Source organism: Labeo rohita, chromosome 11, assembly GCF_022985175.1.
Source record: "Labeo rohita strain BAU-BD-2019 chromosome 11, IGBB_LRoh.1.0, whole genome shotgun sequence".
Lineage (NCBI taxonomy): Eukaryota > Metazoa > Chordata > Actinopteri > Cypriniformes > Cyprinidae > Labeo > Labeo rohita.
The window spans coordinates 11,068,201-11,082,978 of NC_066879.1; the positions used below are offsets into that span (position 1 = coordinate 11,068,201).

Genomic DNA, 14,778 nt, shown 5'->3' on the forward strand with positions numbered 1-14,778 from the left:
ACAGCTGGATTACGTTACAAACAAAGCCAAACTGATTACAAAGGGGGCAAAGTTCTTTTAGCTAATATTCTGGCACAGTAACATCAAACCTATAGGAGTTGTTCACCCCAAAATGTGCTCACCCTCAAGCCATTCAGGGTGTGGATGAGTTTGTGCCTTCATCCGATTTAGAAAAATGTAGCACTCCTTCATTTGCTCACCAATGGATCATCTGCAGTAAATGGGTGCCGTCAGGATGAGTCCACACAGCTAATCAAAATAATCCATCAGTAATCCACACAACTCCAGTCCATCAGTTAACAACCTGTGAAGCCAAAAGCTGCGTTTGTAAGACACAAATCCATCATTAAGACACTTTTAATCTTCAAATGGTCGCCGTGATTTTGCCAAGTAAAACATGTTCCTGGATCAACATCTTTTGTTGATCCTGGATCAACATTACTGTCCAAAAATATAGACTTCCCTTGCCAAAAAGTAGTATACTTTAAGTTTATTTTATTAAGTATACTTAAGTAAAGTTCAAGTATATTTTTAAGTACACATTATGTAGTAAGTATACAAATAATAGTGTACTAGTAGTATACTTGTAAGTGTACTATTTCAGTATACTCTTTGGGACTAAATTTGCCCACTCTCTAGTATATAAAAGTATACTTTTAAGTATAGTTTAAGTATAACAGTAGTAAACTTTGAGTACACAACAAGTTTACATCAAAGCTTTTAGCTTGTACTGCAACTATACTAAAAGTGAACTTATGGATATACTGATAGTTTACTAATTAAATACTTGTAGTAGCATCTGTAGTACACTTTGAAGTATAGTCTCAGTAAACTACTAGTTTAGTAGTTTTATACTGCAGGTATACTCGTAAGTTTATACTTAAGTATCATACTTCATGTATACTACTATGTCCTTATTTAGGTATTAATTTGTATATGTTTTGTTATATGAATATCTGGACATACAAAGGAAAGAATATGGTATCTCCTTGTAAACAAAAACATTTTATTCTAGCTTCATGCATTCTTTTTTAAACACTTGTATGTGGGTAAGTTTCATAAATAAAAATAAAGAAATTATTGAAAAAAAGACCATGAATTGGATTCAGAATGATAATCAAAATGTAGATGGAGTCGATCAACACCCCAAAGCTTGACAGTCATTAGCTTAAATAGCTTAAATATATTTAGACTCCAGTATACTTAAATGTCATTTTAAGTATATTTCTGAGAAGTGCATAAAGCACGTCTCTGAGAAGTGCTTGAAAAGTAAAAAGCAAACTTTTTTAGTTTAAAATAAGTATACTAATAACATACTTGAATAAGCTTCTTTTTCGTAAGGGTTAACCCAATCCATACCCCTAAACCTATAACCTAAACCCTATCCATATACCCATAATTTATTCCTAAATTCAGAGGGAAGTGATAGCTGATTAACAAGGTTGTAGAAGCACGTAACCCTGATCATAAGCCTAAATGTTGTTCCAGTTGTGTTAATTACTTGTGAATTAGTCTGATGTTTTTATAAGCTGTTTGGTCTATTATTCTGACGGCACCTATTCACTGCAGAGGATTCATAGGCGAGCAAGTTATCTAATACTACATTTCTCCAAATCTGATGAAGAAACAAACTCATCTACATCTTAGATGGCCTGAGGGTGAGCACATTTTCAGCACAGTTTCCTTTTTGGGTAAACTATTTTTTTAATATAATAATATACATAAATGTGCACTAAACTAATGAAGCTAAGCAACACTGAATCAAAACCATAGACATAAGACTGTATACACTGCCCTCCAAAAGTTTGGAAACACCTCTGGCAAAGTGTAGTTTTGGACGATATCAGCATAAATCCTTATCATTTTTTGGTGCAAATACATTAAAGTAACTTGACATTATCATTGAAGACCAGCAATAATAATTTTCATTTTGATTACATAATAATGGCAATATATACATGTCAAAGTCAGACAAGCCCCTTTGCCAGCTGTGATGCCTGGTTACTGGTTTAAACTTGACCCAGGTTTTTAAAAGATTTTTGGGTCAGCACACCTTAATAGCTTCAACAATTGATTGCCAATTAAGTTTAGAATACAATGAATTTAGGTTCAGATTATGCAGAGCTGTAATAGCTGCTAATGGTGGAAATCGAAAATTTAAGTTTTTTTTATGTATAAACTGTTTATGTATTAAAATATGTTTTCGTAGTATGTGTTGTCCCTTATCAGTGCAAAATTATCACAAATTAAAAAGGATTCATGCCAATATTCTCAGATTCTCACATAATTTGCACATTATAATGATATTTCCTCTAGAAGCACATGGATGAAACACTAGAAGTTACGTTCTTTCTCTTTCCCCTAATATCAGTTAAGATAGCAAAACTGTGTCAAGAGTGGATTCATTGATGGTCAACAGTGTTACACAAGTATTATTGCTGCAGATTTTAACAAGACAGTTTAACTAAAACTTATGTTTTGTTTATGAAAATATATTTCTAAACATACCATATGCTCAGTAGTTTTAGTCTTCCATGTTGAGTATAGGCCCAAAAAATGTCAACTAAGTTACCTGTCAACTGTGTTACCCAGTAAAGGTAACATGGTGGACAGTAGCACACATAGATGGTATTTTATGCCCTATATGCCTACAGACCACCTTTATTTATGTAGCACTTTATACAATATAGATTGTTTCAAAGCAGCTATGTAAGGTCATGTCTGGGTTTTGGGGAAAAAGGAAAACTGTTCTAATTGTAGAATGACCCAGCAGATGATGCATCCACACAAACATAAGCTCCACTGGCGTCCACCTTGCCATTGACTTGAGATTTGTTACAGTTCTTCTAGTTTTTATGGAGAACGGCTCTGTCTGTGTCTCTTAAGGAAGATGAATTGTACTTCTGCTCAGTGTGTCCAGACATCTCTGCCGTTCAGATTGAATTATACACGTACAGATCTTCAACCTGCAGCTTCCAGTGCAAGATAAGCACAGGCACTGTACAGATCAATACAGGCAAAATCTCACTTTCCAGATGAAGTGTGAGGGGAGGAGAGCTGGCAGCAGCACATTACATTTCAAGAAGGATTTGTAGCTGAACATACATCATGAAGGTCATTTATTCACATACTGCATCATTTACTCACCCTCAGGTTGGTCCACACCTGCATGTTGGAGGTTTTCATGCAGTATACAAATAGGAGAATAAAAAAAAAAAAAAGCAAAAATATTTCTTTAAAAATGTCTACTATTTATTTATTCATTTATTTTTAACCTGGTGATCATGATGATACCACCGAACCTGTCAAATAAGCTTAAACTGGAAAGTCAGAAACGGGTAAAAAAACATGCATTTGTCTAAGTTCTGCCAAAATACGTAATAATTGAGCATGTGGCTCCTGCAGATTGGGCAGTTTTGGTAAAGTCTCAGTAGCATGTATCAGCACTAGTGTGTGTGCAGCTTGCGGAGTCACGAGCTGTTATCTAACGGGTGCTCAGCACCGCGGACAGCTCCACACACGCTGCCTGACATCCTGCACACAACCGCCATACACAGTGAAGCGGTTTGTTGCTGAATCAAATGAAGAGATTTACACAGGCCTGTTCCTGCACCGCTGCCATGAAACGGCCATCAGGAGATTCCATACCGCAGAGTCTAAAAATAGACTGAAACCCACGCACACTGGAGTTTAGCAATATTCATTAGTGGGCAGGAACACATTTAAAGGGATAGTTCACCCAATAAATTACATCCCATCTTGTTGTTTAAATCTTTCACATTTATCTAATCTAGTTCAGCTGAAATGACACTGTGGTGTGATGAATAAATTCCATGTATTCACTCAAGTAATATGAGCTCATAACAACAGAATTAATAACATTTATAAAAGGAAAAAGCCATAAAAAGTGTTTTAAGAAAAAAAAAAATTGGTTTGTCATTGTACAGTCACCTGGCATTTTTTCCCCCCATTTTTTTATTTTCTTTATTTTTTTGCAATCATTTGTTACATTTACCTGTTCTTTATTTGCAGAATTTTATTGCTTTATTTATTTCTGTAGTTACCTATTTCCATTTCTTTATTCCTGTGGTACTGAACAGTGTCAGGGAAGTTTATATAGTTAAACTGTGGTACAGATATCTTTTTTTTTCTTTTAAGAAAGGTAGTTAGGTAAACAGAAATGATCTAATTTACATAGAAGCTAATTAGGTGGTAAATGTATAGTATTTCTTAAAAAAAAAAAAAAAAGAACTATATACATAATTGCAAGATTAAATTATTTGTGTCATTATGCTGATTATCTGCAAGATATTTTTCTTGTTTTCATTTCTTTTTGCAGTCTCTTTTTTTCCAAACTCAAGTTCTTAAAAGCAATAAACAAATATATATATACATATATATATATATATATATATATATATATATATATATATATATTTATCTTGTTTTCTTTTCTTTTTTGCAATCTTTTTTCTCCAAACTCAAGTCCTTGCAAGCAAGCAAGCAAATAAATAAATAAATAAATAAATGTTTTATTTTATTATTGTTTTGTTTTGTTACTTAAATATTTTGTCTTGTTTTCTTTTTTTTTTTTGCACTCCTTTTTTCCAAACTCAAGTCCTCACTAGCGATAGATAGATAGGTAGACAGACAGACAGAGAGACAGACAGACAGATAGATAGATAGATAGATAGATAGAAACATTTAAAAAACAATATAAATAATAATATAGATTATAAATGATACAGTTTTGTTGTTGAAACTGATGAAAAATTGTTTACCAAGTTTGCTTTTTATGTGTACAGCATTATATTTAGTAAAATGTTGCTGATGGATTGGAATACTTCATGTGCCATGGAAATTCTACTTAAATGATGAATTATATTACATTTTTTTATGTTTATAATGAAATTGTTCCCTTAATAACCTTAATGTACTTAATTAAAGGTAGCTTTTCTGTAGCTTAATTACTTTCTAAGTAGCTTGTGGCTTACCTTGCATGGGTTTGTCATAAACATTAATATGCAAATTGCACGATATTATGCATAATACACCTGCAGTGGACTTTTAATGATCACTAACAGTGCAGCAATAGAGAAAATCACAGATGTGATGAGATGAGTCTGTAGACACCAAGATGCAACAGCTAAACATAAACTTCACTGTTTTTACCATTTGAAGTTTTTTTTCCCAGTGTATCCAGTGTATGGGGCATTTGGAGGCAGCAAAAAAAAAAAAAAACAAAAAAAACGCTATGATTTATTGAGCTAAGATGAGAGTTGCTGTTGCTGAAGAATAAGAGCCAGAACGGAAAGACTGAGATGTCAAATGTTGGGAACAGTGTGTGTTATTGCATTTTTTCCTGAATAAGGTGGCATTTCGTATGTCCTGGTGTATTCAGCAGTGACTGTGTCATTGTGACAGTGAACAGTGTGTCCATTTGAGCTAATGCTGCAAATAAACAGCTTACCCGAAATCATGGTGTCCCTGTGCTTACAGTAAGTATGTCTGCTGTTTTATCCTGCACAGCTGGAGCAGGTCTGGCCTCTGCTGTAGACAGACTCCCAGTGGAGTCAGTGCAGCCTCCATTCTAGATCACTCCAGCAAGAAATCATTGGAAATAATTAGACATGACTCAAATGTGTGTACATCGTAATACTGATTGATTTTTACCACTAGATGCATTTCCGTCAGTGCGTTGTTTAGAGTTATATAGTCGTGAATATGTTACCCAGTTCAGATGTGGGATTTGTCAGAATCTTTGTCAGTGTTTATCTAATATTATTCTGGTGTTATATAATATGCACTCAATGCATATGCAGTAATCACAGTTATTATGAATCATTGCATTTGTGCAGTATTCTGCATGAAGTGTCATGTTTAATCAGACGCATGTGATTCACTCCAAGTAAAAATACTTTAGCGAATGTAAAAAAAGTGGTCTTTACTTTTCAGTTTTATAAAAATGTACTTCCTGTGTCCTCATAAACAAAATGGTTTAAGCAAAACATACTTTTTTATTATTTTAAAAAAAAATTTAGCTGTCCCTGTTTGTCCCTGATTTTTTTTTCATCATAAATGGCTTCCAGTATCTTTTAGCCTTCAATCTCAAATTACAATGCAAAGATATGCTGTGAAATGATGTACTTTTGCAAAATACTTAAACAGAGTACTAAAATTATATCCCTTTCTTCTGACTGTTGTTTGTGGTGGTTAATGGGATTTGTACAATGTGTGTTTCCACCAGCATGTTTAAATCTCGTCTTTCTCTTTCTGCAGCCTGTGGGACGGCGAATGCGGGTGCGGAGGACGAAGGGGAATCGGAGGCTGGGTGGATTGAGGGGGCTGCTATTTTACTCTCAGTGGTCTGTGTTGTTCTGGTCACGGCCTTCAATGACTGGAGCAAGGAGAAACAGTTCAGGGGTTTACAGAGCCGCATCGAACAGGAACAGAAATTCCAGGTGGTGCGTGGAGGGCAGGTCATCCAACTTCCTGTGGCAGATATTCTAGTTGGCGATATTGCACAAATCAAATATGGTATGTGTCCTCATTTTTTTAAATACTTATCCTCTTTGTATTTATAATTGGATGGCACAGGCTGATAGATCATTTACATGCAGTCACATGACACTCGAGGGGCAATCTGATTGGCCGCTACTGATTCTGCAGCCAGTGAGATTGCTTGCTGATGGCTATGAGGTCCTGTTTACATCTGGTAGCTTTTGTTTCTGCCACAAAACTATGCCAAATGCTGTGGATTTGTGATCGAATCAGGAGTGGTAAGAAGAGAACATTGTCTTTTTTCGTCATCGATTTAAGGCTAGCAAAGTTTAAATTGTGTCCAGTCGGCTAGGGCACTTCAACAACATATCCAGTAATGTTTAAAAATTAGGGTAGTAGACAGAAAGGAGGTGGCCTTTTGTGGCTGTTGGAACGCGTTCAACCACATGACTGTTTACATTTGGAAAGCAATCAGCTACCTCTAAAGCTAAAATGGCTCAAAGTGGACAAACTCAAAATGTTTTAGACCTGTATTTGGCGTTGTGATCGGATTAACAAAAATGTATTTTAATACCAGGTGTAAGCAGGGCCTAGGTTGGTCCTGCAGCACACATTCAGAGTTCCTCTGAAACCCTCTACTTCCCCCAGCTCCACCTGTCTAGATCAGCTACAGGATCTGTGGACACCTATTCATACAGAAGCAGTATGAACTACATTAACAACCAACTACATTAACACTGTCATATTTTTCAAAATGTTAAAGCTACCTTAGTGCGTCATGATCGAAGTAACTAAAGTATATATTATATAGTATAGAGTATATAGTACAGTTGAAGTCAAAAGTTTACACACACCTTGCAGACTCTGCTAAATGTTAATTATATTTAAAATAATAGTGATCATAAAAAAAATGCATGTTATTTTTTATTTAGTACTGTCCTGAACAGATATTTCACATAAAACACATTTTCATATAGTCCACAAGAGAAAATATTACTTGAATTTATAAAAATGATGCTGTTTAAGTTACATACATTTGATTCTTAATACTTTGTTGCTACCTGAATGATCCACAGCTGTGTTTTATTTATGTATTTATTATTTTTGTTTAGTGATAGTTGTTCATGAGTCCCGTGTTTGTCCCGAACAGTTAAACTGCCTGCTGTTCTTCAGAAAAATCCCACAAATTCTGTGGTTTTCAACATTTTTGTGCATTTGAACCCTTTCCAACAATGACTGTATGACTCTGAGGTCTATCTTTTTTCACACTGAGGACAACTGAGGGACACAGTTCAAATGCACACTGATGCTCTAGAAGGAAAAACTATGCGTTAAGAGGCAGGGGTTTAAACTTTTGAACAAAATGAAGATTACATTTTTCTTATTTTGTCTAAATATAATATTTTGTTTTTTTTTGTATTTTTTATTTAGTACTGTCCTTCAGATGCAGAAGATACTTACATGTTTCCCAGAGGATAAAATAAGTGAAATTTACCCTTATCTTCAGATTCAAAAAGTTTTCACCCCCCAGCTCTGTTTCTCCATTTGGAGCATCAGGGAGTGTTTAGACCTTCTGTGAAAGTTGCATATGAGTCCCTCACTTGTCCTCAGTGTGGAGACAAGATGGACCTCAAAATCATACAGTCATTGTTGGAAAGGGTTTAAATACACACAAAATGCTAAAAAAACAGAATTTGTGTGATTTTTCTGAAGAACAGCAGGCAGTTTATCTGTTCAAGAAAAACAAGGGACTCATGAACAACTGTCACAAAACAAAAAAAAAACAAAAAAAAACTGCTGTGGATCATTTAGGTAACAACAGTATTAAGAATCAAGCATATGTAAACTTTCACACTGTAATATTTTCTCTTGTGGACTATATGAAAATGTCTTTTATGTGAAACATCTTATTCAGGTCAGTACTAAATAAAAAAATAACATGCATTTTGATCCCTCTGATTTTGGTAAAATAATTAACATTTAGCAGATTCAGCAAGGTGTATGTAAACTTTTGACTTCAACTGTATATAGTACACTATATATGGGTGATTCTAAAATAAAGGTAATGTTTCTGTCTTCTATGAAAACTATAACTATAATAGAACGAAAGAAAGAAAGAAAGAAAGAAAGAAAGAAAGAAAGAAAGAAAAAAAGAAAGAAAATTTATAAGGACAGATGGACTTTTTAACTCTTTAACCCTCATATAATACATTGATGAAAATTTTAAAATGAGGGACCTGTGTGACATACTAAACTTTAATCTAAAACATTTTAATCAGTATTGAGCTCAGTCTTTTTTAATTATCATTCATGCAGCTTTTATGAGCTCATATTAGTTGAGAGACTACAGTACATTACATATTTGTACTACAATTCATGTCACACTACAGAACCATTTAAAATGATTTATTGAAGGCATAAAGGTAGTGAAAAATGTGTAAAAACATTCTAAAATACTTACCACCTAAATCTTGATTTTAAAAAGTCCATGTACATGTGTCAGTGTATAAATCTATAATATGCATTAACGTAGATTAAAATGTAATTTTACAAAGTAAATTTTTCAAGATTCATAATTGAAGATTCACCCATATGTAATCTGAAGGTTACTAATTAAGTGGAGCGTTAACAAGAGAGCTTTTACACACGACTGGACATCATCTCTGTGTAATGAAGCAAGACTGGTCTGTGTCATTAATTACAGTTTGATTATGAGAGTTGATCAAGCTGATCAACGCTTTCTAGTCAGGAGATTTTATCATACTAAAGGGCTATGCTGGTTCTGCAGCGTTGGAGAGGTTCCGGTTGTTATTTCGGATCTCATGAACAAGTGGGAGGCAGATAATGTAGCTGTTGACAGTGACGGAGTGATCCTGTGGGTGAGAGCGTTTGGCAGGCTGGAAGAGGGGTTCCATCTCCTTGACTAGTACAGTGATGGTTAGCAGTCCCATGCTTACCGTTATTTTTGAATATGTGTGGGAGTTGATGTGTTGCATTGAAAAGATGTAAAATGAAAGCAAAATTATCCTTGAAAAAAATTACATTCTCTTGATATATAAAACAACAGAAGGGCCAAATACCGAACCCTGGGGAGCACCTACAATATAGTGTTGCCTTATTGAACACAACATACTGCAGGCCTTGTCATTGTCATACTGACTCAGTTAGGCCTTAAACTCAGAAATATTGGAGAGAGATTCTGTTGTGAAATGCCTGACAAGTGCCATCTTAGAGGATCAACTTTGGAATTCTTTGGAGACAGTGATATTGATCCAAACTTGTTGTTTGGAGAAACTGGAGGGATTATTGGAAGGAACACAAAGGCACTAGAAAGAGCTTTGTAGATTAGATTTTGAAATATGCTCTATTCCTGAGTGGCTGCCTGTGTTCAGAAACATTTGTTGTCCCTGTTCTGCACTTGACCATTGAGTTTACAAGTTAAGCTGAAGAAAGACACAGATGTACTTGCTATCGGTCACTTTGAATATCATATACATGATAACATCTTTTCCCATTTAATAGCACATACTAGCTCTAACACTAATAGACAAAATACATTTACAGTTTGATTAACAGAAAAAAAGGTTCCTCAATATACAGTATAACTTGATTTCTTATGGCTTTTTAATCCTTTTGTTCACTGGCAGCTGTTAACATAAAGCCGTTTAGCCTGTTAACGGCTACTTAGACGTCCTAGTTCCTCATTATACCAATATAAATTGGAATTATTGTATATGTTATTTTTAGAGCTATTAGTAGCAATTAAAAAAATTATTCTGACAGACAAGTAAATTATTGAATATCCAAAAAGTGGCTTTAAAAATCAATATATTGTTAATTTCATCATTGATATCAACATTAGCCTATGACTGAGCTACTGTAGCAGTCAGTCAAACTTTCTGAGGTACAGTATGTCACAGACACCTTCTGTATTATTTTTTAAACGTTTTATCTAGATGCTCGTCTTTGGCTCCTGTGTCCCATATTGCTGTTTTTTAGCGCCTCACGCCATGAGTGCTGTCCTTTTAAGATGCTATTGTGTTTGATTATGTTGCACTTCATCCAGCTGTTTCATTATACAGTACTGTGTGTCAGCTCCTCATTGGTTTTGTACTGCTGCTCTTGTTAAATGTGTTAAGTTTGGTGAGAATTAGGGTGCATGACTACATTTTTTTCTTAATAATTGTCCTGAATGTACATGTTAAATAGACAGCCATACTCCTTTTGAACATCAACTAATGCTGAATTACTATGTTCAGGTGACCTGCTTCCAGCTGATGGGGTCTTGATACAAGGCAATGATCTGAAGATTGATGAGAGTTCTCTGACAGGAGAATCTGATCATGTGCGCAAATCTGCAGATAAAGACCCAATGCTTCTCTCTGGTGAATGCACACTTTACTACTATATTCATTTGATTGTTTTGAACTTCTGAACACTTTGATTGTTTTGAACTTCTGAACACTTAGTACATACTTTAGTTTTGTGTTTATTTGTTTTGATTTATTAATAATGTTGTGGTAATATAACACATGCAAAAATGTAGGTGGTACTTTCCACAATAAAAGGGCCTAAAATGTATAAAAAGTATGACCTTTTAACAAGTTATTGAAAAGAGGTGCTTAACCCTTAGAAAACTGTATATTATTTATTAGTTTTCCCATCATGCTATAGAAAGCACCCAAAAGATGTCACTTCTTGGGTGTCATAGTCTTAAAACTTTGATTCTGTAAGTTTATAATGAAAAAGACAATAATGACAAACTAGTCCTCTGTGTTTGTTCATTGACTCATTGATAACAGTCTAGTCAGGTGTGTATGAGGGATGGATGTTGAGAAACAGCAGTCTGTGGTGTCCATGTCAGTTGTGCTGAGGTCAGAGCAGCCTGCTATTATTTACAGTTTCTCCATGACTTACTGCTCGGTTAACTGAATCACCAGGCACCCATGTGATGGAGGGCTCAGGTCGAATGGTGGTCACGGCTGTCGGAGTGAACTCCCAGACTGGGATCATCTTCACTTTGCTCGGTGCTGGTGGAGAGGAGGAAGAGAAAAAAGAGAAGAAAGGTGCGTAACTAAAGCTCAGCTTGGCAAAACTTCAACAGAGTTGCGTTACATCTGCCCAGGACACTTTTGTACGGGGTTCAACATGTAATTCCTGCCAAATGATATGCAACTATTATTGTATAAAAATATTTAGACTTACATTTAAGATGTGTGTATATTAACTGCATATAAAATGTACATCCATTTGGATTACACAGTTTTAACATATATAACATACAAATAAATAAGCTCAATCATACATAAATGAAGTAAGAAAAAACCATGTCATATGTGACCCTGGACCACAAAACCAGTCATAAGGGCCAACTTATTGAAACTGATTTATGTATTACCTGAATAAATAAGCTTTCCATTGATGTGTGGTTTGTTAGAACAGGACAAAATTTGGCCAAGATACAAATATAATAAATATATAATATATAATATAATAAATAATATGTTTTGATATATTTACAGTAGGAAATTTACAAAATATCTTCATGGAACATGATCTTTGCTTAGTATTCTAATGATTTTTGGCATAAAAGAAAAATCAATAATTTTGACCCATACAATGTATTTTTGGCTATTACTGCAAATATGCTATTTAAGACTGGTTTTTGTGATCCAGGGTCACATATTTGCACCTATATGATCTTTTTTAAATCATAAAATAAAATAAAATAAAATAAATATATATATATATATATATATATATATATATTATTTTTTTTTTTTATTTTATTTATATATATATATATATATATAATTAAATTGCATTTATTCCATTTTAGAATCAGCATAATTCTGTCCATTGTAAAAACTACATTTATTTAATTAACAAGTATGAACATGGTTAAAATATGACTAAATGAACAAGGTTTAACTAATTGGATTTACTGATAATAAATATATCTGGTTGTTGCATATTTATAACACATTCAGTTTGTTAGTAAGCTACTATTTCAGAAATTTCATGTTTCATTCATGTATGGCTGACACATACGCATCACAAGCATCACAAGTTTATTAATAAGTCTATGTAAAAACAGTGCAATCCAAAAAGATGGAAATTTGATACACAATTCAAATGCCTACATCTGAAATTAAGGTCTGTTTTGGTAAATCTTTGATTGAAAACTGTAAAAACAAGACACTGGGGTAAAATTGTCATTGTCTTAATATTACGATTGACAAAACTAGTAAATGTATTTACTTTTGCTCATTGATTTCATTATTTGAACAAACCTCTAAGTATTAAAGTATGGTGTGTAACTCATCCCACAGGTTTGATACCTCAAATTGAGGAGTTACGATTGGACTTACTTAAGAAAACCCTAGCAGCACCCTGCTAAACACTCATGTGGTGATGAGTTTTGCACAGTAGAGATTAGAAGACGTGCAGCTCATTTTCCCCCAATCAGAGATTGCTTTTGGGTAGAACGTGTGTTGTTGTTTTCCCAGCGGCTACTTCAGACTGACACATAATATGTGCTGTTTATGGTTGGGCAGCATGTGCTGCCCACACCGTTTGTCAGCATAAGGCCTTATGTGTGTGTTATTCTGCAAACTGCCACAGGTCAGGCTCTGGAGGATGGCCATCAGCTGGCAGGTAGAGTATGAATCTCTGTACCCGGGGATATCCGCAGTAATGGTCATTTATTACCCCACTAAACCCGCTCTGCCCTCCCAAACCCCGCTTTAGTAAGCGCGATCTTTCACTTAAAAAGAAGCTCTTTTTAAGTATTTAAAGAAAAGCATTTCATCCATGATCCTGCATAGATGACGATCAGGAGGTTGTGATGTAACCCCGGGTTATTCCCTCAAGAGCGGATAGATTGATTGCGGTTTCGTAGCCTCGTAGTCTGATACCCTACAGCTTGTAGTGTTTTGATTAAAGCACTTGGATTTGATTTCGAAGCATGTGTTTATTTGGTTGTTTTATTTTTTTGAATCACCTGTTCATATTTACTTAATTGGTAGTGAACATATAAATTCCAATTTTCTCTCAAATGACGGGTATCTGTCAGTGCTAGCTAGTTGTGCCATTGATCATTGTGTCGTTTTGTGCCTCGACTTTGTTTTGTCTCCCATATTATGTGTAACCTGTCTTATGTTGCAGTGTTTTTTCCCATCAATGTCATTCTTTTAAAGTCGCCTTTCAGTTGACAGCAGTATATTGAGAGAATACTAATCGTGGTAACGACGCTCTTAACCATGCTACTTTTGTTCATTATTACGGCTAGACTGCTCCCATCTCTCCTCACACCCCATCGCAACAATAGCTACCGATGGTGCGGCAAGTGCAAATGCCCCTGGTAATACCAGCCTAGTCAATGGTAGGTTGAGCAGCCTTCCGCTGTCCGTCCCTTACTGGTTCCGCCTCTCCTCCTCTTTCTCCTCCTCCAGTTGTCTTGATCTTCCTTTCCTGCTGACCGTGCGTTCCTCTCAGTGCATGTCAACTCTAATCGTGCACTCCTTTTCTGTTCTCCTTCTGCTTTTACCCTTTCTGTACTTTTATTTCTATGTATACCAACAGGAATAACACAAAGTGGATTGTCCCACTGATTGAGATAGGTCAAATAAATATTAAAGGGATAGTTCACTCAAAAATGGAAATTCTGTCATTAATTGCTCACCCTCATGTCTTTCCAGATCCGTAAGATCTTTATTTATCTTCAGAGCACAAATTAAGATATTGTTGATGAAATCCAAGAGCTTTCTGACCCTTTATAGACACAACTGACATGTTCAAGGTCTAGAAAGATAGTCCATGTGACATCTGTGGTTCAACCTTAATTTTATTACACGGAAGAGAAGAAAACAAAAAGTATTCTTGTAGCTTCATAACATTATACTTGGCATTGATGTCACATGGACTGTTTTAACAATGTCCTTACTACCTTTCTGGGCTTTGAACATAGTTGTGTTGCTGTCTATGCAGGGACAGAAAGCTCTTGGGTTTTATTAAAAATATCTTAATTTATGTTCCGACGATGAACGAAGGTCTTACGGGTTTGGAACAACATAAGGGTGAGTAATGAATGACCTAATTTTATTTTTTGGGTGAACTATCCTTTTAAAGGATTAGTTTACTTCCAGAGCAAAAAATTACAGATAATGTACCCCCTTGTCATGCACAATGTTTATGTTTTTCTTTCTTCAGTCGTAAAGAAATTATGTTTTTTGATGAAAACATTTTTCTCCATGTAATGGATTTCTGTGGTGACCC

The 14,778-nt window shown here is 34.9% G+C and overlaps 1 protein-coding gene across 11 annotated transcripts in view; it reads left to right on the top strand.

Moving 5' to 3' along the window:
• atp2b2 (ATPase plasma membrane Ca2+ transporting 2) overlaps positions 1 to 14,778 on the top strand; it is a 177,100-nt gene that overhangs the window by 120,623 nt on the left and 41,699 nt on the right. For 7 of the 11 annotated variants that reach the window (XR_007828723.1, XM_051122857.1, XM_051122854.1 and 4 more), the window contains exons 4-8: positions 6,280 to 6,537; positions 10,761 to 10,886; positions 11,442 to 11,567; positions 13,126 to 13,158; positions 13,793 to 13,885. Coding sequence is in view for 10 of the 11 variants with exons in the window: in XM_051122857.1 (XP_050978814.1) it covers positions 6,280 to 6,537; positions 10,761 to 10,886; positions 11,442 to 11,567; positions 13,126 to 13,158; positions 13,793 to 13,885 (636 nt within the window). In the remaining variant the exon portion in view is untranslated. The remainder of the gene's footprint in view (positions 1 to 6,279; positions 6,538 to 10,760; positions 10,887 to 11,441; positions 11,568 to 13,125; positions 13,159 to 13,792; positions 13,886 to 14,778) is intronic. The other 4 variants (XM_051122852.1, XM_051122850.1, XM_051122855.1 and 1 more) reach the window with 2 other exon arrangements.